The sequence below is a fragment of the Hypomesus nipponensis genome, chromosome 26 (genome assembly GCF_054491055.1).
Source record: "Hypomesus nipponensis isolate SF chromosome 26, ASM5449105v1, whole genome shotgun sequence".
Lineage (NCBI taxonomy): Eukaryota > Metazoa > Chordata > Actinopteri > Osmeriformes > Osmeridae > Hypomesus > Hypomesus nipponensis.
This window is the reverse complement of record NC_140386.1, coordinates 535,065-561,951: the sequence shown is the minus strand read 5'-3', so window position 1 is coordinate 561,951 and position 26,887 is coordinate 535,065. Positions and strand designations below refer to the sequence as shown.

At 41.9% G+C, this 26,887-nt stretch overlaps 2 protein-coding genes across 3 annotated transcripts; both read right to left on the bottom strand.

Annotated features, from left to right (window-relative positions):
• Nucleotides 1–623: 623 nt before the first annotated feature.
• guk1b (guanylate kinase 1b) lies at nt 624–4,899 on the bottom strand. 2 transcript variants are annotated; one of them, XM_084692948.1, is made up of 8 exons: nt 4,788–4,899; nt 4,412–4,453; nt 3,188–3,265; nt 1,887–1,983; nt 1,287–1,425; nt 1,057–1,141; nt 786–871; nt 624–659 (listed from the first exon to the last, which is right to left on the bottom strand). In XM_084692948.1, exons 1-8 carry the CDS (start codon nt 4,897–4,899, stop codon nt 624–626), a joined length of 675 nt encoding a protein of 224 aa, XP_084549074.1. The 2 variants fall into 2 exon arrangements, with proteins under 2 accessions (XP_084549074.1, XP_084549075.1); XM_084692949.1 differs by lacking the exon at nt 3,188–3,265.
• A 2,434-nt stretch (nt 4,900–7,333) lies between these two features.
• Nucleotides 7,334–26,144, bottom strand: rnf220b (ring finger protein 220b). The gene is made up of 15 exons (XM_084692941.1): nt 25,518–26,144; nt 14,936–15,059; nt 14,125–14,167; nt 13,933–14,019; nt 13,691–13,733; nt 12,939–13,031; nt 12,200–12,243; nt 11,687–11,768; nt 11,060–11,159; nt 10,795–10,878; nt 10,655–10,710; nt 10,478–10,568; nt 10,057–10,165; nt 9,597–9,671; nt 7,334–8,044 (listed from the first exon to the last, which is right to left on the bottom strand). The coding sequence occupies exons 1-15, from the start codon at nt 26,110–26,112 to the stop codon at nt 7,973–7,975; spliced, it is 1,698 nt and encodes a 565-aa protein (XP_084549067.1). The 5' UTR covers nt 26,113–26,144; the 3' UTR covers nt 7,334–7,972.
• Between the last annotated feature and the right edge of the window lie 743 nt (nt 26,145–26,887).

Below are 26,887 nucleotides of genomic sequence, written 5' to 3'. Positions count from 1 at the left end.
TTGCTACTGAGAAAAGACAGGTGCATACAAATAGATCTATTATAATATATCTTAAATTAAGTTTCACACATCTAGTCCGACATTTGACAGCTAAGACAGTTTTACTCCTAACCTTTGTTTCACTGTTGATTAGTCTTACTAATATCCAATTGTGTCTGAACACAAAACAAAGCCCCACAAAACTTTCCAACAGGACAAGCTAAATGTAATTCTAAACCTTGAATTATAAAGACAAAACAAATGTCTAGTATTCGCTTTGGCAGTGGTTCCTACCTGTCTACAGTACATCACAGTAAAACCAGTTGGCAGAGAAGGCTATTTTTTCTTACACACACAACAAAAGTTATGAGTGCCCCATTCTTTTATCCAGATTCCATATAGTGACGGAGAAAGAAAAAACTGCATCAAAGAATCAAAATACCTTGTGTCTGTTCCTCTGACTAGCCCACAGCAGTTTCTGTGGCAAGCAACTCTCAGAAGGTTAAAATAAACTGATATCAGGGGGGCTTATTGCTTCTTTATGGTGTTTTATCATCAAACATAGTGTTATTCATGCCAGAGTTCAAGGCTGTGTTACTCGTTTGAGGGACCTTATGGGATTCGGCCGATCACTGCTCACCCCCTTATGACTTGTTGGCTTCCTGGACTTTCTGTATTTCCTGTTGAGACAGAGATTATGTGTGTGAAAATTTGTGAATTCATCCTCAAGATCACTTAATGTGTCATTATTATGACACCACTTCAACTCATGGATTGAGATATAGTGCAGATACTGCTCACTTTACCTCAAGGAGGACATTTTTCAACTTCTCATAGGCCTCATCCAAGTCATCGTTTACAATGACAAGGTCAAAGACTCCTGGTTCATTGCCTAGGTTACAACAAATATAAACAAAAAACAATTAGGACAAGGAAGAAAATTAAGCCACAATTCATCTATAACAGTGTGTTTCTTCACGTACAAGCTCAAGGCCTATTTCTAAAAATCGTATTCTTTAACCAACCAAATGTCTATAAGTATTTGCTATGTTCTTCACACCATTCAAGGGAACTTACTTTCTTCCATGTCAATCCTTGCTGCCTCCAGCCTCTTCTGTAAACTCTCCTCCGTCTCTGTCTGTCTGTCCCGCAAACGCTTCTCCTGAAAAAATCAGTAAATGAACAGTTACATTTCACATTGTCATATGTGAGGATTGGAACCCGACTTTATGATAGAATCCCATTGGTGTCAACGGCGGTGTGAAATGAGGAATTTCAGTGATTTAACTAGATTGTGGAATGCTCACCAGGATTTCCATGGAGGGAGGCTGAATAGAAACGTAGATGGGATCCAAATCAGTCTGCTTGATGTTCCTGACACCCTGGATGTCCACATCTAGGATACATATCAGGTTCTTTGCCCGTACATCTTCTACTGAAGACTTACTGTTGAAAGAACATTAACTGGATTCTTACTTTGATTTGAAATCATTAGGATACTTTTTACGTTTTTATGAGCAGGAAATAATGTAATGTGGTTATGATAGACAAGACAAATTTGCACTTAACGGATTCACAAAGTAACACTCCCTTCTTCCTGTAATTCTCATGGTAATTTTAGTAAACTTGGATAAGGTAAGAGGATTGTTATGGATCCTACTTATAGGACTGTATCTTGAGCACCGGGGAAGAGATTAAACTTAACACCAGGTGGTGAACTGCTCTGTTTTACCTTTCTGGTCTTATGGAGTTTAAAGCTCCGTCTGTTTTCAGTTTCTTTCTACTGACCTAGTTTATCCTCAAGGTCAATTTAAGATGTCTATAGATGTATTTTCTGGAGAAGAACTTGGATGTTAACTTAAGTGTTGCAAGAAAATATGGTCTTGGGATCAAGTGTTATACTTTACCTCGTTCCATACATGTTTCCCGAAAATTCTGCATTCTCAATGAAATCCCCTTTGTCAATACCTTCTTGCATAGCCTCCCGGGTTGTGAAGTGATAGTCTGGAGGTGGTACAAAGGATAAAACATAATACAATTTTGAGATTGCGAAAATATTTGGATATTTTTCTCTCAAAAATAGAAATATACTATTTCTGTCGTGGAACTACTGAAATACTTTTAAAAGTATCACCACAAAAGTGCTATAAAATCATGCACTAAATTCTCAGAACAACAGTAAAATAATTCACACAAGAGAAAGAAAAAGGTTGCAGAAAATGGAACTGCTATTTTTTCTCATTTAAAACCTACTTAAACAATGTTCATTTCAGACTCAAAACAACAACTGAGGAAAAAAAGGAGAGAGAGGGTGCAAGCAAATGCTGACTGGCAACTACCTTCTGTGTTGTCTTTACCATTAGAATAGTCCTATTCTGCCACATATATGTATGTCAATATTGACAACAACAAGGGATCTACTGCTGTGGCACAACACAGAAGTCACTACCACAACTACAACCACAGGTCTCCTGTCACCAAAGACACTGAGATCAGCACACGCATTAGCATGACAACATTGTGAGGAAGACTTCCAGACTGAAGTAGGTCACAAAAAATATACAAAAGATAAGATAACTACAAAAGATAGTTGTCTTACTGCGAATGACAGGATAAACATAGGATGCACAATAAACTGAGATCAAAATGGTTTTGAAATTTGAAAGTCTCCATTAAAAACGTTATTTAGGAGGCATAAACGTTAGTCGGTAGTTTTCATCCAGGAGCAATAATGCTCGTAATCTAAACAACTCAAGCAGCTCTATGCTCCAAAATGGCACCAAAAATCTATGTATCAAGTGATGGCAATAAGCAGAATCAAAAACGTATTTTTTATTTTACATATGACTGTTGTAATGCTAATGGTGTGTTGAGTATCTTCAGTTCTGGCTATGTGAAAAAAAAAATGGGAATACTAAAAGTTCTTGAAATTTAGGAACAGGCAGCAACTAGCGATGCATCACAGGGGGCTATTTTCAAAGCTTGTTACTCCAAAGTGCAAACTGACCTTTTGAATTCCTAAGACTGTCAAATGTAGTCTTCTTCAGAACTACAATCATCTACAGTACATTTCTTAACAATGTTCCTGGATGATGAAAGTAACCCCCATCACACTCTCTCGTAGTAATTGGGTCTATGAATCACTTTTAGGTCACATTTATGTATTTTGTGATTCGATAGAACACAAAATCAGGATATATATCTACACCTTCGGATGAGACAGAGGATAAGACCTCTGCCACGGGCAGTAACGTAGCTCCCAGAAGCAAAGGGAGACAGTTCAAGCCTATGGAGAAAACAAAAAGGTAGAGAAAGATGTTTACCCCTGTTTTATTTAAGAGAGTTCTCTGCAGTTCACTTGGGAGTAAGAAGCAATGTATATTCATTGTTGGTTGGTATGTACAGTATGGGATTGAGTAAACAAGTAGCTGGAAGGTGAGGCTTTGGAGATGGTTTTGGGCACAAAAGGATAAAGGGAAATACTGGAGGTCTGTGCTGACAAAGCAGAGGAAGGATCAAGGGATGAAATGATTTAAAGAGAAAATCCATTGCCTCTTGAATTGTAAGTTTCTGTCAAGTGATCAATTTCACTCACATTTCCTCAGTGAACAGTATAGTGTATAGGTCATTTGTGTCCAGGATTTTTTTATTTTAAGATCTGTGGTACATGGTATTTAGTATTTACATATTTGGCATTCCATAAATGTCTCATGAAATGTGTCTTTAACACCAATGATAATATTGAAATTGGAATAAAATGTTCTGGAGCACTCAAAGTTGCATTTCAGAATTAATTGTGAAGCCATTGGTACTTTTCTTGAGCAATCCATGTCTACTCTTGTTATCTACAAATATTTCAGTCAATGTTCTATGCATTTTGCATTATGCATTCAACATATTAGTCTCCAGAGAAACATGGAACACATCCATGGGCTTTTGATGTGTGTATGATCCCTTCTCACAGATCTTGATAGCTTCTTTTCAGCACATGGATTTAATTTTTGAAGAAAAAAAAAAGTTTTAAATGCAAAATGAAAAAATAAATGTTCCCCTTATTGTAAAGCAGTTTATGTATTTATCAAATATGCATCAAAGACAGCATTAACTGTTTGATAAAATGTCATAAGATACAACACCTTTTCCATTTTAGACCTATATAACGTCATGGAATGGGTAGGTTCCAATAAGTCATTCATTTAAGGGTTATATTATATATAAAATATTTACCTCCACATATGTTTACTGTTTCATTCCAATTCCAATTGCTAGACTGGTTGTTAATTTAAAATAGACAGCAGTTAGACCTTTCTTAAAGCCAGTCTACCTTCTCCAAAATAATATTCAACAACCCTGGCTGCATGACGGAAAATAAGTAAGATATTCTCTGTGTGCAGACTTGAGTGCTGTGATAGTGAGGACAGCCATACTGTACCTTTGCCATCTTCCTCCCCTGGACGGGGGTTTCTTGTTGTATCTGGAAGAACACATTCAGTGAACATTAAATGCTGTTTTTTCCCCCTACAGTTTCAGGAAACTCTAGTAATCTTTACATTTAAGTAATAGGGTTGTTAGAAATACCACTGATTTGTAATTTAAAATGAATGCTTTAGTCTTCCAGATTTGGCTACTTTGATTTGTTCCATTACTGAGCTAGGTAAAGGATATGCCACTGTATATGGCACTGTACGACAAAAACTAGGCTGGATTAAATTAGGCTCAGACAGTATCAAATACCAAACTGCCTGACATCCTTTCCTGACAGGAAGTACTGGGACAGAAGCCAAAAAGAGGCAGACACACAAACGTACGTGACACACTGAAGCCAAAGACTCCTTCATAATCCTTCAGCAGCTTCTTCAGCAGGGTACTTTTACCTGCCCCAGAAGGGCCGCTCAAAACCACAGGTCTCGGTCCTGACATAGCACTGAGAAAGAAAAGACAGAAGAGAGAAAAATGAAACACAAGATTGTGAATAGAGATATAACAGAATCATGAACAATGTAACAGAAAAACATGAACAGTCTAATTCAGGTGAAACTGGCAACAACAACAAAAGTATTTGGTGTACTGCCATAGTTGCTTAATGCAAACAGCAATTGGAGATCATGTTAATCTCAAATCTTTTTTTATTTTGTGTGAGTGGTGTATTAGGTTGGTAGCACACTATAGACTCATTGGTGCTTAACGATCTCTGACAGGTCATGTTGTGGCAAGAGGCCTGATCACACTGTATCAGTCTTTTTAGATCACCCCAGAAAAGTCAGAAAACGTGCATAGCTCACCCATCTTATTATCTTATTGCCTGATTGTAGTATTATAACATGCTAATGGTGCACATGTCTATTGAACTGTAACTGTAACTGAACTCTGTACTTTGGAGTACAGTGTAAAGGGGACTGAACACCCTTCATTCCTTGTCAAGACCTTCAAAGAGTCCCTCTTCTGTCTAAATGAATTTGGTGTCTGGCACACTTTACACAGAAAAGCCAATCCAAGATGAGAGCTTGGATTGCCAGCCAGCCCTTAAGGTTCAGATACTAATTCTAATCTGCTGATCCAAGGAATTAGCTACTCTAAACCACCATGTCGCCTGACCATATTTAGGAATAAGGCTTTTATGTTACCACATCATTAAAACCACGGAGGAAAGCGAAGACATGACAGATTTAAACACTGCCACTTGTGACCACTGACAATGTAATGTACACAGGCTGCTATTTGTCTCATTTGAAATCAATAATCAAATTTGATCAGACGCGTCAGAAAACAATTTCCGTAATACTTGTAGGACACTTTTCTGGCAGATTTTAGGACCTGGTTAGAAATACAGTTTTAGACTGCATTGTATAAGGTAGGTTGGCACTTTCCACAAACAGGGTTGCACAGATCAATCAAGTCAATCAAGGGTTGCATTTAAAATGTCCTTTAATGAAGTCACAGTAGGTCAAGCAGGAGGATTACCCAGAATCAAGGCCAACCCTGAGTGGGGTGACCTGAAGCCTGCTTGTACTAATGCAAAATTAATTTGTCTGGAACAGTGTTAAATAAATCTGCATCATGTGATTACTGTGCTATTAGGATAATTTATAATATGAAGCAGAGGTCTATTGAAGTATTTTCAGTAATCGATTATACAAAGGTGTTGCAACACACTATCTGTTGTACAAGTCTTTAGCACTGGAAAGATGTAACTTGTTAAAAATAACATATTATTGTTCTTTGTTTGGTCCTATCGATGGGTGCCCTATCCAATAGCATCTCTATAAAATGAGGTGGCATACAATCACATCATTTTCAGTGACATTGAATGCTCAACATTTGAAACCAAGATAAACTAAACACAAATACCAACCCATTGTACGTACAGTGTGAAAGTACATATTAGGAAAACTTCCGTATTAGCTGTGTATTACTTCATTCAAAACACAAATACATTCAGAAGTTCTTACCTTTCTTTTGTGTGGGTTGTCTGGTCAAGAAATGTCTCTGAGTGATGAAAAAAGTCCTTAATCAGGGTTAGTCAGTGACTCTAACACTGTGTTCTGTCAAGTGTAAGTGCGTGTGTGTATGTGTGTGTGTGTGAGAAAGAGAGAGAGGGAGAGAGGGAATGTGTGTCTCACTGATTCACAGAGACACCTTGCTGCCAGGTTCAATTACCACCTCCTCCCATCAGCTCATCAACCAATCATCTGCTTGCATTATATCTATGTTTACTTGCAGCATCCAAACAGATAGCAGGTTAAGGACCTCAGGTCATGTGACCAGATGCCTCTTCAAGGGCTTACTCAAAGCTTCTGTGGCCTGTTTAATATAGTACAGTGCTCTACACTTAGCTTCTATGGCCTGTTTATTAAAGTAGAAATTCTCAACAGATGGATCAATACACACTTGGCCCAGCCGGCATGTGGGTGAAAAACATTTGAGTGGTATGTCAGCAGTGTTATTGTCACACCTAATAAAAAATATTCCGGGGCAGCATACAATGAGAGTAGTGAGGTAGGTGAGTGTATGCACAGTGTGTACTGTGCTTTAATTGTGAATGATCTTGAATTGTAGCTTTCCACTACTGCTTTTTATTTGACCAAAAGTCAATTAATAAAATCTTACAGTAACTATTGGAAAAAATGCCTAACTGTTAGAGAAAACCAAATTTACTGTAGTTAAAATGGAAAAATGTATGAAATTTAAGATCCAGCGCACTAAATAAATCAGACTAGACTGAAAATGTTCCAACATGTTACCACAACAAAAAGTACGTTTCTAACATATGACACATACTGTAGCTGACATAAAATAAATCAAATAAAGACAAATATATTATCTCCTGAGGTCAACAAATCATGTTGGATCCATGGAAGAGATCCATTTTTTATTAATTGTAACACTAATAATTCATTCTGTACAAAGGAACACAAACAAACCAAAAACAACAATTAATCTTGCAATAAGCATTGTTATGTCCCCCTTCCCTATATAAACAAAGATATAGGTTTAGCTATAAATAGCCATAGCTTCTCTGTGCACACAAAGGGAGTTGTTTAGGCCACATCTATACAGAGGCGATCGCAAACATTGGGAAAATTATGTACATGTGCCAGATTTTTTTCTCTCTCATGAAAACGGACACACTATTATAAAAATCCTTAAAATAGTCCAAAGAGTGAAACAGATTTCATTCAACGCCTGAGCTTCCGAGTGTAGAATAACTTTTTTTCAAATTAAATTATAGTTACACATGTACTTGAAAACGTAGTTGAAATTGCATTAAGTCTTACAACTGGCTCAACTGCAGATTAGAGGCCCAAATACAAAGTACTACTCAGTCTGTCTTCATATTCTCCAGTATGCCATGTGATACCCCACTGAGTCACTGGAAAGTGGGAAATGTACTGTGGATCAATGAGAGGAAAAGGTGGATACAGTATCTGACAGGCCAGCTGTCCTTACAGCAGTTCCCCTCTGATAAGTTTAAATCTCGTGATGCCCTGTGCTCTCACAGGTATACCCGCCTCAAGTCTCCGGGGGAAGTGATGGTGTTGCACTGTGGACACAGCTTCTTAGCCCCCTGGAAGACAGAGCACAACAACTCACAACTCGGTATTACACGCAAATATATTCTGTTGAAATATCATGGTTGAAGTCAGTTCCATTTAATTTGAAATCAAGTAGGATTGAAAGAGTTTTATTCCAAATGCTGAATCCAAGAATCATCAATCATTCAATCATGAATCTACATGCAAGACCCCATGATGATGAACTGAAAATATGTTTTAAACATGGGCTAATTTGATAGAAATTGAAAATTGTGAAACCATCATTCACAGTACTTTGTTTATTCACAGCCCTTCATTGAAGAGCCTTCAGCAGAAACTCCAGCTTTGAGTATTATTGGGCATGCCTTTAGCAGCTTTGCACACCATTACTTTAATTATTAATGTCTCAAGATATGTTGGATTAGGAGTGTTGGTGAACTGCAATCTTTTTGTCTCCATAGATTTTCCACCTTTGGCTGGGCTGATCAAGGGCATCCGGAGGCTTGTCCTGAAGCCACGACCGCTGTCGCCTTGGCTGTGTGAAGGACAAGCACATGGCACTAGATGGCACTGTGGTTCTTTTTGGAACCTGTATTCACTACTTTTGCTAGAACTGAAAGTATAGACTATTATACTTTATATTTCATGCATCACAAATGTTAAGACTTAAATCCTTTTGAATGTCAAGACTTGATTTTCCTTTAGTTTGTTTAAAACAATACCACGCTCTAGTGTGTGTTCAAAGGCCCGTCTTCGCCCAGTCTGAGGTCTCTTAATGCAGATTCTTTTGAAGGATGCCTGTATTTGTTTTTTGCTCTCTTCCTTCTCTTCATCCTGCCTGGTTCACCAGCCCCTGGCTGCATAGCATAATCAGCGGTACCAAGGCCTTGCCAGAAGTAACGCTTGTTCAATCAAGCCAATCAGGCAAATCATGTTTTCTGTCTGGCCACTCTGGCATAAAGGCCTGACTGGTGGAGCGCTAAAGAGATGGTTGCACTTCTGCCAGCTCCTTAAGCTCTGCAGAGGACCTCTGGAGATCAGTTGGAGAGACCATTGGGATTTTGGTCTCATCCCTGACTCATCCTTCTTGCCTGGTAACTGACTGCCTGCCAGTCTTGGTCATTCCAAACTTTTTTATTTCATAATGATGGAGCCTGGTTCTCTCTCTGTTTAACTTTAGTATTTATTTTAAAATCGTCCCTGACCTATACAGTGAACCAATTCAGAGATCAACTAAGAGTTCCTTAGTCTTCATGGCTTGGTTTCTGCTCTGACATGCAGTGTGGGATGTTACACAGTGTGTGCCTTTCTAAATCATGGACAATCACTTTAATTTCTATCCAACTAAACGATTGTCAGTGGAAACTTTATTCTGAAGAAAACACAATATTTCACTTTTTAATATATTTGTATGAGTTAATATTTTTTTTTTTATCATTTTGTGGAGTACAGTGTGTAGATCGAATGGGGGGGAGTTTAATCTTTAAAAAATAATATTAAGATAATACATTTAGTTTGTTTGTTTTATATTAAGTATATTTCACCCAAATAAATGGGAAAAACTTTCCAAATTGACAGTCTTACCAGAGTTCTGAGCCAACACTCTTCACAGTGAACATGCCAGCACTGAATGGATGTGAGCGGAGTTGTGTATGTGTCCTATAAAACAAAACATAGTTGAGACTACCATTTACTGTATTATGTCCTTCTGGTATTCATGCAGCAATGTGTTTTTTTTCTCCATAGTCTATTCTGTGTCCATGAAACACAGACACATGGCACTTTATAGCACTGTGTGGACCTATGTTGTATCTCTGTTATCTACCACCTCAACCAATAATGATCTGACTGACCCTGTGGACTAATGTACTTAGATACTATATATATATGGATTGTATTTGTAAGTCTTGTACATATATATCTACAATACATACAAATACAATTCACATTGTATATATACTGTACCTATGACGTCTTTAGACTTCAGTCATTTTCAATGTAAAGACATAGACAGAATTTGAGTTTGTTTTCAACAATGCCTCACCATACAGATTAGACATTTGTATCTGTCCCCTTTAGACAGCTGCTTCTCCAGATCCCTTATCCGAGCTTTTAGAGAATCCAGTGTTGTTAAGGCAGAATCCTCAGAGGCCCTGAACCAAAACACAAACATACACACATACGCACACACACAAACAAACACACGGTTGGTGAGGTGGAAGCAGACAAGTTAGGAAGATGCTCAAGAGTCAACCAAAGACAGATTCAATTATTTGCAAGCCAACATGGACACCGAGCATGACAACAGAAGTAACATTCCCAGTGTTAACTTTTCAGTTTCTCATATGCAGACGAGGCTGAGCTATGAGAGAAGTAGGCAGTTTGAGTTCTCGGAAATGCATCCACATGCACACACACAAAGTTCGATCCATCAAACCTTCCACACCATAGTAAACTCAACTTACATCTCAATATCACTGTTTTTGCAGGTCGTGTTCAGGATGGTCATGTTGTTATCTAGTTTGTTACTCTCGCCATTGCTGGTAGATGGACTCCCTATAACAAGAGAGGGCTATGAGGGTATATAACTTTACACCACAGATTGGTCATGTAATGTCAGTTATATTGACACCTAGACTGACCCTCATTTCTCCATTTGGAACAATTCAGCGTTAATCGATCAGACTCCGAGCCACCGCTAAAAAAAACAAAGTTCAGCAAATTAACTTTTTTTTCCTTTTCTTGGCTGGACAAAGCAAACATGACAAAGACTGACACGTACTTCATGATGCCCGCCCTTGCCTCCCTCCCCTCCACATCCCCACGTTCTTCTGTTGAGCAGGGAATGACATCTGTCTCTGTGTACCTGGAAAACCATGCTGAGGAAACATTGTACGAGAGCCATGGTGAAGCTCAATGTTGCTTGCCATGTTGTTTTTGGAACTAATCACACAGTTCGGGTTCATGTTCTAATATCAAATGGCATGGTGTCTGTTAACTACTTGGTTACATGAGTGTGAGAAACTGTGGTCTGTCTGAAAGGATACTGGGCTCTTCCATACTCCAGAGTATCATCTCCGTCCACGTCCAGGTCAGCGTCGCTGTCCCGACCCTCCCTCGTCTTACTGCTGCTCACTATGATTGCTCCTGGGGAACCACGCAGACATGATCAGTTGGTCAGGCCTCTTACTCCCTCTCGGTTTCTACACCACAACCTCACACTGACTGCTGTTATGTAACTGATATCAAGAGCTGAGAGTCACATCAGAGATTCTGAATAACATTTGTATTATATAACAGTTACCTGGCTGCTGGTACCGCTATCCTAACCATATCTATATATAACCTTTATTCAAGCTTTCATATTCAATATTTTTTCAATATTATATATAACCATATTCAACCTTTGTTTATGCAGGCAGGTCTGATATATCAGGTAGCTGTCATAAAAACAGTCATGACGTAAAGTGCAAGTGGTCGTGGATAAGAAATGTTATACGAGATGATGTCTCTGAGATGTTGCTCAGCCAAGAGGAAGTGCTTTTAACTTTATCTTTCAAGCACCATCTCCAAATATCTGTCAGTTTGGTTTGAAAAGTTCAGTGCCTTTCTGTCAATCCTGTTATACACACATACCAATGCACATGATCGTGGTATTCATGAGTGCGCTTTACCTTTAAATCCCCCCAGTATGGATGTCATCCTCCTTCTCTCACTCCACTCATCCTCATCTCCCCCCAGGTCGGTAAGGCCATCCTGAAAACACATGCACAAATCACACACACACACACGTCAATACATCTGTCTCTCATGGCTCCAGGGTTTCCTGTGGTTGTGTGTTCTTGGGGCTGGGAGGCTGTGAACTGACGGTAGAAACCACAGCCTTTCCACATGGGTACACGTTGGCATTCTGAGCCTAATTAGGGGTAAACATTGACGGGTTAGGGTTTCTCTGTGTGCCCAGGGTTTCTGTGTGTGTGTGTCGTGTGTGTCGTGTGTATGAAGGACCTGGCTTCCATCCACCTGCTCTAGCCATCATTTGTTGGTCTGACGTACATGTTGGAATGGCCTCAAGCGTGTACTGTCCCAAAATGGTACCATGGTAAGGTGCGAAAAGCATTGATACAATACAACTATTGAGTTGGCAGACAGGATGTGAAATTGTGCACCGGATATGACATACGTACATGCCCCTCCTCAGGCTTCCGTCTCTTCAGCTTTCCAATCCTGACTGGGAAACAACAAAGTAAAGTGGTTGGCTATGACTACATTTGTATGCTGAGTCTTTTGTGCCAATATAAATACAATTTCTATCATCTTCTCATGCGAGCCATTTCAAGCTAGGTAAAGTAGAGAGTTGCCACTTTTGTATCTTTGAGGTGATAAAAGATCATCTCACTGATAAGGCAGAAAGCCTTTGTCTATCTCTATTCATTCTCCCACTCTCCCTCTTTCTCTCTCTTACACCCATATGCACACGCACATGCACACACAATCCACAACATAAAATGTAATACAGCAGAACACCAACTGCAGATTGCATAAGGGAACATTAACTTTTAGGGGACGTTAATTTCAGTGGGATGACAGTGGCCGTGGGGGATAGTAAGAGAGCAGAGTCCGTGACCCAGTCACCACACATAACGAGGGTTAAGGAGAGAGTCAGAGATGAACAAGGATGAATGTATTACCAACGGGGGAGGCCTATGCCTCCCTATTGGGTCTCTGGAAACTCATTATTCTGGGCTGCAGAAGACCCAATAAAAGCTAATAAGCCTAAACAGTGGCTGAGGATGGTAGTGGGCAAACTGCACTTAACTCTCCTGTATCCTATTCTAGAACTTGTTTAACTACAGTAGTTTCTACCCTTCAGAATGGTGATGTGTATTGCTGTTTGCATTGTATTGTATCACATACGTGTCTTACCAGCTTGTGTGTAGTCAGGAGCTAGGTGGGCTCCATTGTGGGGGCGTAAAGGGGCGGGTTTGGTGTAGCACCTGCACCAGTAGAGGTCATCGACTGTTAACATATCAAGAGGTCAAAGGTTAATAGGTCCTCTGCTCATGCAGGCGCTGGGTCATGGGGTTGGGGGAGAGCGGGGTCTGTATCTCATTGGGAGTGGTTGGGACATCATGACAAAGTGATTATTTGTGGGCATGGGCATATCTAGCCCCCCCCCAAAGGTTTCATTAGCCCGCCCCCCCCCCCCCCCCAATAAATAAAAAAAATGTTTTAACTTTTTTCTTTCGTGTTTTACATTTAAATTTGTAAATGTATTTCCTAAAACCCCCTGGAGGAAACTATTTAAAAGGATATTTTCAAACATTTCTTCTGGGGGAACATGCCCCCAGGCCCCCCTTGTTTTGCTGGGTCACAGGAAATATTATAAGTTTTATCTAGGGGCTTAGCCACCCCTAAAAGTGGGAACCTAGATTTGCCCCTGTTTGTGGGTGAGTAAAATAGCTAGACATCAATGCTATTTTAAATTCTAAATGTACTGTAACTCTATACCTTTCGTTCTTCCAATCACCACCGTCATAACATCCCAAAAGTCATCATACTACAAAAGCAGCAACCCTCTACTGTACTGATACACCAGACCACTGAGCAAGGCACAGCAAGTTAAACACTCGACAAATAGCTGTAATGGTCATTTTTGTTTAATTCTGACAACATACCATTTAGTCTAGTGTGTCTGTTGGCCCTCACACGAAGGAACGTCTACAGAGACAGAAAAGCAGCAGAAGAGAAATGTGAACAAACACAACCCAGGCAGTAAGTCAATAGAAGGTATTGGGATGCCATATCAGCATGCTGATAGCTGGGTTAAACAATAATCATTGTCTGCCTATCAACAAATGGCAGGGGGCATGGATGGAATGTGAAGTTGGTGGCCATCTTGTCCGGGGGCTGTACTCACCTGGTACCTGTCTGAGTGGAGGTCTTCGGGGGAACGAGGATTGGGGGACCGCCCCTCACACTTGATTTGTAGAGACAACGAGAGTGGCTGTGAAAACAAAGAAAAAAAAATGTAAATGGCCATTGAGGTTTTTTCATTTTTTTTTACAGGATTGAACGTGAAACAGAGTAGCCACCGATCCTTGTTTTATACCTTACAGGTCCCTAAAAGATGGTCTCCATGCGCTGGATGTACACTGTTGAAGAACAGAAGAGAACACATGTTGGGAAGATGTTGAACGCCATACACTAGCTTTTTTTCATTCCAAGAAGTATGTGAAATAAATCACACATACACGCATGAAAACCCAATGTAGAAACACACACACACGCGTGCACAAACATAGCTTAGACCCAAGGGCCAAGTTCAATTTAAAACCATTACTGTCCCCGACAGAGTCGTTAAGCAGATTTGGTGTGTAATATCTTTATTGAAGGAATCATTCTTGTGTACTAAGCAGGTAATGTGTGTGTGTGAGTGTGTGAGTGTGTGTGCTGATGGCGAGAGCCAAAATCTGGAATTACAGAGGCATAATTGCCTGCTGTGTGATTGTCACCTGGGGCTAGTGGGGTCTGAAATATGTTCAGAACAATGAAGAAGCTTGTTAACATTATAGTCAAGTAACAAAGACGACAGGGAGACTCTGTAAAGGCTGTGTGTGTGTGTGTGTGTGTGTGTGTGTGTGTGTGTGTGTGTGTGTGTGTGTGTGGAGGTGGGGAGGCAGGGACCCCCTCCGACCCCCTCCAGTTTACAAGAATGATAATCCTAAACACACCTAAAAGCAATAGAAAGCGTCAATCTTCTCTATGTGCATGAAAGAGCATTACGAATGAAGGACTGATTGAAAAACACACAGATCACCCGTGGTGTGACAAGGAGAAAGAAAGAAATAAACTAAAAAACTAAAGGGAAAACGATGGAATTGTATGTTGTTTTCCAAGACAGTTCCCGTCGTGCGCTGTACCTGATGTGGAGCTGTTTGAGTCTGGCCATCTCCTCTTCCATGTGTTCCTGCATCTCCCCGGGGCGCAATATTGCCTGGCACACAGGACACACCGGGCTCTGGGAGTCAAACAGGCCCTTCATACCTGGACACACAAACACACACACACACATTCACATGTACAGTAGGAACACACACATAAATTCACATGTTGGAGCACACACACATTTGCATGTTGTAACACAGCAACATGCGCAGCACACACATACACAAACACAAGTAGGACCACATGCACAGGGACAAACACACCACAAAGGTGGGACTGAAAGAAAGGTCTGCGTTTTAAGATCCTTAATGGATGTGTGTGTGTGTGTGTGTGTTTGTGCGTGTTTATGCATGTTTTTATGTGAGAGAATAAACAAATATGCCCCCCCACACACACTCACACACTTTCCATAGTGCTTGCATCATAGCCTGTCAATAGGAACATTACCCTAGTGTACCTGGTCCATTGGGCTTCAGTGATGGATTGCTGCCATAAGCTGGCAGCTGGAAGAGAAGGTGTAGACTACTATATCAAGATTTTACAGCATGATGAGGTGATTTACCCCTGTAACCCATCAATCAAACAAAATGCCATGGCAGCAATGTAGCCCCAGTCCATATAGTCAATACAAAGCACAAAACACATTCTGATCAATAGCTCCCAACCACCAATCATAATGGAAGCTAATCAGGCTTAACATGCGAAAACCCTACAGTGTCACAGCACACCTGGCTGTTGTGACAGTTTGTAACACAGGACCCTGTTAGTGGTCAACAGCATGCAGTGGTCATCGACCCAGAGGATCTCATTATTACCCAGCATGCACCTCTGTACCGCCACGGTCCCACCTGAGCCCTGATGACACCCCCAGTATGACAGGCGCCTCACCATGTGCCCTTCCCTGACATATATTAGGATGTGAGCACCCTAATGAGGAACCAAATAAGACTAAATGGCTTCTATTTAAATAAAATACAAATGGAAGAAAATAGAAGCCGTTCTTGGGGAAAGTGGCAGCTCTCTGCGTGTTCCTAACCCTGGTGTTTGCATCCCTGGCAGAGCCCTAAATGAATTTTACCGACACGCATCGAGCGTTCCCAGGATTTCTGGGCACCCTGGCCCGGAACACGCAGGCGTTAGTAAACAATAAAATCTCTCTGCCAAAATTGAATTCATAACAGCATTAACTGCACAAATAACATTTCAGAGCGGCGCCGCGATAAGAGCAATGGAATTAGATTTTTCCGATATTTTATCCATTTTTGTTTCTGCTTTTGGATGCTCCCACATATCTCCCTCACCTCTGCCCTGCCCAATTATCCACTATAATTGTGTGCATGTGTGTGTGTGCATGTGTGTGTGCATGTGTATGTGTGGGTGGATGCAATGAGAGAGAGCACTATATAGTGTCTGAGTGACAGTTGTTAGTTCACAGCAATCTTTCACATGTAGGCTGGCCCTCTTCTGCTCCACACCCCCACCGCACCCCCCACCCCTCCTCCCAGAAGAGTCAGCATCACTCAGGCTCATCTCCCCAGCCTGGGGGGTCTCAAACACACAAGAGGGGGCTGTAAAACCTGCCTGTGGGGCTAGTTAACCATCCCCTCCATACAACAGGCAGGGATTTGTCTCCTGCCCCATATAACAGCAGCTGATGGATTCTCTCTGTTTGTCTGGCCAACTCTCCTCCCTCGACTGTCTAACTCTAAACCATGTAGCGCTGCCATCCATTCTCTGCCATGTTCCAGTCTTATCTAAACTGTCCAGTTGCTGACAGAACACACACAGATACAAATGCAAGTTAGCATTGTAGAGTTCTAAATATTGAGATTATATCTTAATCTTATGGTTTAGATGTCTGAATTGTATCTCGGCTGATAAAGATTAGCCAGAAGATCAACAAAAATGTTAAGGATAGAATGACACAGAATGGAAGTTTTGTCCAGCCCAATTGACAACCAGCCTGCAGTCCAGCGAGATCTGAAGCCAAAGTGAATCCCTGAAGAGAGATCAGAGTCCTCCAGCACACTAATGGCTGCTGCCAGCCTCCATATGACGGGTGCCAGTTCAGCTGAGATGCACCCAGCTCAGAGGGGTAACGTGACCTTTGCTGAATGTCACATCAAATCATGGATGGATGTCACCACCAGACATTATGCCAGACCATGGAAGGGCTGAACAAGGCGTAAGGCACTGTGAACAATGTCCCCAAGTGACAAAACTTGAGGATGTGGTATAATTCTGATTGACATGTTTCAGGAATGTCTTTTTGAATGGCAGGGTTGGAAGGAAGTAAAGATAGTAGCTATTCCTTAAATGCTTTGTCCTTTTTTTAATAATCTGCAAATATGGTTTATATTCAAGCTTTTGTCCTGCACAAATTCCTACTGCGTGTGGTCTGAAAAATCACGGTGGTTTCAACTTATTATAAATAATCACAGTTCTTAATGGATAGAGAGAGAGAATCTCAGATACCATATCCTGGCTGGTATCATTGGCCAAATCATCAAACAGTTTTCTTGGTAAATGAAAGAGAACAATGAAGTCATAATGAGAGCATAAACTGTGGGTAACTTGCAACATGTGTGTGTAGTTGTACGTGTATGTTTGTGTGTGAACCATACTCTGTTTATGTGTCTGCATGGGTGCATGCTTGTCGGTGTGGGCTTGGGAGGTTGTTACATGCTGGTCCTTGGCAAGCATTCACAGGAGATCAGAGTCATAAAAGCTATTGGCTCCCACCACACCTGTGTCATGCCCCCATACTGTTGCCCATGCCAACCAACCTGCTTCCCATTTTGAGCCATCACATGCAGGATATTAGTCAGGGCTTTTCACTTTCTGTGAGGTTCCCTCTCTGAAGTGCAGAGGAAAAGGAAAGTCTGTGGGTCGCCACCGGGTTTTATTGGGGAAATAATGGCCTATTGAGAGGTAGGGTATTTAATGAGCAACATAATAGGCCCTGGAGTAACACATCTGCTATAGAGAGCCTATAGAGGCAGGCTGTCAACTGTTGCCGGATGATTTCACTTCTTAGCTTTGCAATATATTTAAAAAAAAACGAATGTGATGTACGATTACTCTCTCTCACATATTCTCCACTACGTCCACCTCACATCACACCACCAGCCAATCGGATGAGAACTTGTTTAGCTCTTCTCTACTTTTCAATCAATTGTGTTTAATGTTTTAAAAATACCTGAATTGCCACCTCTTGGCCCTAAGAAGTGAAATCAATGTTTTATTAGGACACTAATCATCATGCATTGACTAATAAGATCTGTATCAACCCCTTGTAGCACATTGATTGGCCTCCGTTTCACAGTAGGACAGATACGTACATTACAAGCTACAGACAAATAGACCGACTTCACAAGAGGACGGTATCTGTAACTCACATAGAATAAAACGGAAGACATCCTGGTAGAATTGGCCCACAATAATGAACCCAAAGGTGAATAATTCTAAACCACCTCGAGCCAGAGCCCTTTAACTACAGCTAAGAGATCAATACATCGACCATAGGTCAATCAGAGCAAAAGGCCCCAAACACCATTATGCCCTTCAGCTGCTCTCTGTTCTCCTCCTTTTCCTATCCCTTCTCCTTACTTACCGTCTGTCTTTGCTCCATCAACTGTGGACATGTCCAGACATGTCCTTAGCCAATCATCTCCATATTTCAAGCAATGAGACACTGAGAAACTGCCTTGGGTCCGTGACTGGACTCTTGTAGTTCTGAGATCAAACCCTAGCTACAGTCTCCCAACTTTAATCATTCTGGCCTCATTAAAATGGATGGCTCAATAATATTTGATAGTGACTTACAGATCAGTAGAAAGGAGAGAAGGCAAGGGGGAAGTGTGACTATCCTTGTGGCTGGTCATTAGAAGATTAGACTGCCAGCGACTAAATCTGACTGTACTCACAAAAGTACAGAGGCCAAAGTTTTCAAAATCTTACCCTGGTTCCTACACAATGTTATCCTTTCATTCATTCTGATTCATCCATTTGCCAGTCAGAACTGGCAGCTGTCACGGGCATCCTAGAAGTTACAACTGGCTTCTCTCTCTCGCTCAGTTTTACACACATCCAGATGTGATGGAGGGGTGGAGAGTAAGAGACAGAGACGGTTTGACTTCTTTCCATTTCCATACGCAGCTGGCACTTCACCGACAGGCTATTACCCATGGTGCACTGCTCTCATTATTGAATCTGAACTATGAATGACCCACCTGAATGAAGAAATCCCTCTGAGCGCAACAACATGCCGGGCTGTTAATTCAAACCTATCGTTCCCTGTCATGATTGTCTCAACCTCTTCCCCTCAGAGTGGTAGTGTGTGAGGAGGCTGGGGTGGGGTGTGAATGAGGTGATGTTAGGGGGCTAATAGAGAAATCAAAGCCCCTCGTTACCCAGTAATTAGATTGGCCCTTAAAATACAGATCACTATTACGCAGCTCAGTGATTTACCACACATTGACTGGTATCTCTCTCTCTCATTCTTCTTCTACCCTTTCCTCTTCTCAAACCTCTTCTCTCGTTCCCCGTTTTGATCCCTCGCTTTTGTTCTCTATCTCTGTCTCGCTCCCTTTCAATTAGTGGTCAAACGGAGGAAATGAGATGCTCATCCTACAAAGCTGATTGTATCATCACGCGCTTGGCCCTCTGCCTGTAAACACTCGCGCTGCCGCAATAATTCTACCATGAGAACACACACAAACACACACACACTTTAGATGTGTACATATCTTAGTCCACACATGTCCCTATTGTTGCTGCTTGTATGTGAAAAAAGCAGAGGAAGGCTGAGATCAGTTGGAGAACGATACAGTGGTAAGATGTCCTGAACAAAATTCTCAGACTTGTCTGAGGAAGAGCCTTTGCGTTGCTAGTGATGTATCCCCCAGCATTGGTTTAGGAATACTGGAATATGACTGGGCCGGGGTTAGCAGAGTGTACTGGGCCCTTCACACTGCAGTGGTCAAACACAGTAGCCTTGCTGAGAGAATGTGTGTGTGAGTATGGGCGTGGGTGTGTGCTCGTAGCCTTGGTGAGAGCAGCCCTGTGTGAGTCTCATCAATACGCCCCAGCAATACTCCCAGTCCGCTAACATGCCAGAACAAAGGGGCCCTGGCAGCACCAGCAGCTATAGATCTGTTCCTCTGCTTTCTGGTTCAATAGAGTCACACAGCCCATTCTGGAGCCAGACCACTGGGGTTTGGAAGTTCAATCTTCTCGACTTGACTGATCAGGGCTTCAAAAGCCACACTTTAGCCTGGTTAATGAGACTGGATTTTCTCCAGTTACTGTAAGATCTGAACCCTGATACACACTAGTCCACCCACACAGGAGAAGGGTAACATCGTGCCAAATTTGACCTGTAGCAATAATGCAGTGTAAAGTTACTTGCACTAAGGGGTAAGACATCAATAATCTTTCGCTCAATTAAATGTATTTTAGATACTGATGATGACTCCCCATACTTATTCTGAAGTTAAGTATAGAAAGGTGTTGTTTTATTTACTTAAATGTGTAGGGACTCAGTTAGTTACAGCACATGCTTGTCTGGACTATTGAGAGACAATTAGCGTAATCTGCATGCTTATGATGGAATAGTATTGGATTGTGTGTGTGCGTGTGCGTGTGACTTTGTAAGCGAAGCCCATCTTTACCATGAGATACAGCCACTCATTAGCACCATAATAAAAAGCTGAGACGACACATAAAATGTTATATACTGCCGGATGCTGTTTTCCTACCAATTATTGAGCCAATGATTTATGAGCCGAGTGAATTGGTATTCTTTATGGAGTAAAGGGAGTAACTTTTTCATACCTACGATATAGCACCAGGGGTTAGGACTGGTCTGGGCCAACCTTTGTCATATCTGACCTGAGGATAGCGGAGACAGCAGCAGGCTTTCTAGGTTTGCAAAGCACAATCGTTTTTTTTTGCTTCAAAGAATCAAATAATGATCTCTCTCTCTCTGTCTCTCTCTCTCTCTCCCTCTCTCTCACTTTGTCTCTCTCTCTCTCTCCCTCTCACACACACACACACACACTTGTCTTTGGGAAGTGTCCCAGCAGGGCTGGTGTATGAGGGTATCGTCTGAGGTGCTCCTTAGCAGCATGTGTTTAACCCGGTTGGTTGCCCTTCCTGCCCTCTATCTGCCTGACTGATTTGTTACACTCAGAGGACAGCACCGATTAAGTATGTGTGTGTCCTGCTCCTTACTCAACCTGCCACCTACAGCCCCCTTCAACCGTCCAGCACAGGCCAGCCGACCCTACCGTTCTTAGCCTATCAATCCACCTAACCGAATGCATGCATACACGTGCAGAGACACACAGACATACATACAGGCACATACACTCTGGGTCACCCTCCTCTGGTCTTTGAAGTGAGATCAGAGGCAGATGTTATGCAGGTCGATCAGGTGCTGGCAGAGAGACGGAGGGAGATGGAGGCTCTGGTAAAACAAGCTGTTGTTTTAACAACCCCTCAGCCTGCTCTTGTAATGAGCCCCTCTCTTTGCTTTTTCTATGCTCTCTTCCGTTCCCCTGTTCCCTCGCTCCTTTTTTCTCACTTCTTTACCCTCTTGTGTACGCTACAGTTTATTTAATTGTATGAGGAGGATAAACTGGTAGATTTGTGTCACTATGCTTGTTGACTGATGGTTGACTGTGTCGTTAATCTAATAAATGCTTTAGCTCATTATCACCAATAACCAATATCCACCTCTTCTTTACACACACACACACACACACACACACACACACACACACGCACACACACACACACACACACACACACACACACACGCACACACACACACAATCCGAAAAAGAGCATAGCACTGACCGGAGCAGGCAGAATGAAGGCTCCCTCTCTAAGGGGTACATTAGGTGAACAAACCAGCTCCAACGCAGGAGGGCCATTCCATGAATGCGGCCGTTATGCTGCCTCATCTCACAGACCATGTTGTCCTGAAACAAAATGTAGCCTACTCCACAGACTGGAGAGCAGGGACCAGGACTTGGTCTCACACTCTTCATTAATCTGATATGTAGAATGTCCTGCCTACTTTAAATGTTAGATCCTTAAGACTTGGGCTACTAGACTGACGCTCCTACCTCCCATTGTGATTGGAACGGCATCTGTAATACTGGATTTTGGTATCTGGTTCTTTGGAGATGGGACAAATGTGCTACAGAACATTGTAAGATAAACAACACGTTACAAAGTATGAAGAAATAACATAGGTACAAAGTATGAATACAAGCAGACAGAGCAGTGAGTGTATGTCAATGAGTTCCTGCATGCGCGTGTCTCTGTGTGTGTATATGTGTGAATGTGTGTGTGCATGTGAATGCACGCACCTTGGGATTAAAAACCAGGCAGATACTATGTGTATGCATGAGGATCGAGCGGCTGCTATTGATCCCCAATGGTCTGCCAGTTGGATGTAAACACAATGTCTTTCAATAGGACACTTCTATCAATACAACCTCCTCTGAACGACAGCTTCACAGGAAACATGCCTCTCAAACACCCTCTCAGTTATTGAATAGGCCCACAGCTGTGATAATCGGCAAGTTGGCACACACGCACATGCACACACACACACACACACACACACAGACACACAGACAGACAGACACACACAATAAACAGTTTGTAAGCCATGCCTAGAACAAACTAAACCCATCAAACATGACATGGGAGATAATCCCATGTTCCAAGTCTAACATGTATATACAATATTGATTCTGAATGGCCAGGGTGTTACTCAGTTAGTAACAGGCATTCATAACAGATACCTAGGATACTTCAACGCTCAGCACATGCAGAGTCCCTGGTGTGCTGAGTCCTTATTGAGCATTGCTCTCATTTCTAGTTGTGTCAATTACTCCAGTCACCCCTCCAAATTCTATTCACAGAACCCCATGGCTACTGATCCCTATAAGCAAGTCTTCCCTCTTCTCTGTGTCTGATTCAAGAGGTTGATGACACACCAGGGGACGAGTGGATTCAACATAACACAGAAGGACCCAGCATATGGGTATAGTTACAACTCTCTCTCAAGTGGGAGATTTCTTACATGCTTATGTGAATCACAATCAGTGGATAAGCTATGAACTGATTATCTGTTTGTTTATTCTGTCTTGTGATTTATTCATATGTATTCCTACTGTAACCTACTTTATGTTTTGATGACAGTCCTGTTCAATGATGTAGTATCTGCCTGATAGAATAATTTGTTGTCTGTATGTTCTTTTCGTTTTCCCTTTTCTCTATTAACACTGTCATCTGATCCTCATGCCTCAAAGACACTTTGCTACAATCACTTTGTATTGAACTGGTCATTATTGTGGGAATGATTTTAAAGTGTTGAAGACTCTCTCACCAATCAGCCGGTATCTTGCTACTTAAAACCCAGAACCTGAACTGGCAGTCACAACTGTTCCAGTGGAGACAGACAGAACTTTCTTCCACACTTGCTTCATTGAGTCTACAGCGGCAGGACACAGATGTATGAAGAACAGCACATTGGCTTTCCTTCAGTCTGGACTCCTCTGTTCTCACTCCTGTTCACCCAGGCCTTCCAGTTCCAGCGCTATCCCAAAGTTGAAAGCATCTCCCTCAGGAAAATAAGCATGACTCGCTCCAGTGAAGACATCTGCCCTTTGAAACATGGGCTGTTTGAACAGCTGTCAGAACACACAAGCGTGTCTGAATGTTTTCTTCATAAAACAGATCCAGTCTGGGGCAACACAGTAGATAGACACTCAATGGGAAAAGGAGACATTGATCGACTGAGAAGGCAGATTGTATCAAACAAACACGCGTTCAGGGATAGCCATAGATGAACTGTGTTGTGATAATGTAGGATGGAAGTTTCTGGATTTCATATGCAGGTACACACAAATTACTTTCATGACTAATGCCTCATGATGGTAATAAAATATATGTAACCAATGACTGTATGACAGAAATTCCTGTGTGCTTTTTGTCTACTGTTTGTAGTTGTTTTGCACAAAGAGGTACAGTATAGTAGTCCAGCCCCACAAAGATTTGAATCTTAAAATATACTGTAAGATTTTGGTACTTGGTCTGTTGCCCAGCCAAGAGGAACCACATGTCAGACTTACAAAAAGTGCCGGCGGCTCAATTGCATTAAAGCTCTTACTTTGCCTGAGCTTTAATGTAATTGGATAAACTAGAAAAGCTGCTTCCATTGTTGAAAAACCCATTTCCAAACTGATATCAGCAGTAGAAGGGTCAGAGTGGGTTAGATTTTTTTTTTAATGAGACACTGTCTCATCCAAAATATATGCCCCTGTTTCTGTCCTTGCCTGTATTCCCCAAATCGAATTTTCCAAATGTGCATACACACACACACACACACACACAATCTTACTGACAGACACACCTCTCCCCCTCCTGTGTTGACATCTCTCCTGTCCTTATTAGAGTTCCTTATTGGGACTTCTGCCACTCTGCCACCAAGCCTCCACCCTGGCCCTGTCAATCACCCAACACACTGTTCTACTTTCTTAGAAGTCAAAAAGTCACACACAAGCCACAAGAGTTAAAAACTTTTCCTTAGGCAACTCATCCCCATTCTAGGTCATTGATGTATGTGGGATGAAAGTTTCTTTTAGATGATATGAGGGGGTCTCATTTCCCCTCTTCCACCTCCCACCCCCCTCCCTGCTCCTCCCCCCCCCCCCTCTCATTGTCCTTATTTTTCGCTGGTGTCCTCCTCTGATCTGTCTGGGCTTGTGGGTCCTCTCTCTGGTGCTTTCATCTGGCAGGAGCCCCCTTAGTGGAGGCCATGAGGGGGGTTTGATATCCCATCATGCCATGCGCATCTCTCCGCTCTTGCTCTCGGGCAGAGGCAAACGTTGTGCCCCCGCGCCGTCAAGCAATTATCCCATAGCGTAATAAGGAGCCAGTCTGGGCCTGCCACTATGACTGACACCTCTCCCACTCATTTGTCAACAAATCAAGAGTTGTCGCGTGGGCGGCCATATTGAGCAGAGGGTGTCTTTGTGAGCTGAGCTGGTGCATCTCTATCCTTCTTCTCCATCCCTTCTGTCTATTTCTCCCTGCCACCTCGTTATCTCTGAAAAGATGTCGCTGGCTCAGACCTTCACTTCGTCTGTCATCTTACCATATGCTTGTCTCTGTGTATACTGTATGTGTATAGGAAAAATGAATGTCTAATGATGGCAAACAAAGACTTTCATCATATGTTTTCAAACACTCTGATGTGTTTATACATACATCTGAAATGTATATACATACCGTGTATAAAAATTGTATTATGTTTTTGCATTGTATTTTAAATGCAATCCACTGTGCAAACCTCCAAAATATTGGATGAGCGCAGCGCTTAAATGAACAAAATTATTTGTTTTATTTATTATTTGTAATGCGTTAGAGCATAGTCAGTTATTTTTTTTTTTTTTAAGTGTGTCGTTTTGAGTACCACTCTGCCTTCTGTTACTGTTGGTGGTTGCTGTATTGTTTCATAAGAAAGAGAATACTTACAACCGTCCTTGTATTCTTCAGGGCTAGACGAACCCTCTCCGTCAGACAGGAGACCAGACACTGCAAAGAGCTTCCTCCCAGCGTCCTCAGCTACAGCCTGGAGAGACCCTCCTGGTGTACCAAACTCATACCCCTTCCCCTCTGAGTCTGTGTAGCAGCCCTTCGGTCGCTTGGCGGGGGTGAAGGCTGAGTGGTACCCCCCAGCCTCCCTCTCCTCAGGTGGGGAGGAGAACGGTCTGAAGGCCCCGACCCCGCTATGGTTGAGCATCCCCAGAGAAGAGCAGTCCAGGTTGGGGCTGGCAAACTGGGGATGGAGGTGCAGCAAGGAGGCAGGGAAGTCTCTGGAAGAGAAAGCCCCTGAGATGGGCCCCTGGCGGTGGTACATGGATGTGAAGGTGTAGGAAGCTGATGGAAAGGGGAGATGGAGGTCTTTGTCTACGGAGACAGGGACCCCGAAAGAGCGGGGTGCCTGGCAGGGGACGGAGGCATCACGGCCTGCCTCAGCAGTGGAGGCCAGTACCATGAGGGCTGGGGAAGCCAGAGGAGTGGGGAGGTAGGAGGAGCCATCCATTTTGAAGGGGCGGTGGAGGTCCATCTATTCCTCCCAGTGTCCAGAGACTGTGGAGACTGGACACAGCAAAGGAGATTTCTTGGAGTGTTGAGTGTTCTGCGGACTTGCAAGATCTTGGGAAATTTGCCTCAAAGAGCTACATTATAAAGAAGGGAGAAAATACATCATATATATCTGATCTGAGCAAACCCGCACATTTAGGAAACAATGTAGTTACCTGTCAAATAAAATTAGTTCATGCAATATTTGTAATCCAATAAATATGAGTGAGATTTAGATGATTTGGTTCTTATTTACCTATTGCTGAATGCAATTCCCATTAACTTAAATGTATGTAGTATTTCAAAAATACAATTGCAGTTATCAAAGGCAATATATTGACAATATCAAAAGCACAATCAAGTTTTTGTGAACCATATGCATGAAAGAAACAATTTTATAGGCAAGCACATTTCAACAAATACAATATTTAAGAAATTATACCAACACAAAATCAAACAAACTAAACTAAAACTGCTGTTCTGTACCAGTAAAATATTTTACTAGCACTGAACCCTAACCCAAGAGTGTGGATTAAAAGAAATCCACAACAATTATGGATAAACTATTAGGTGGTTTAATAATTTTCACTTGAGTGTATACACAATATTTAATAAAAAACTGTTGATAACTTATTTTTCTTCAACTGAAAATAGCAGACATATTTGGTTTAGTTTAATTTTAAACCCGCTCAACTTCAAAAGCGTTGGTCTATTTGTTTTGCCAGGTGTAGCCTAACTTAGTTTGACTGGGTTTAGAA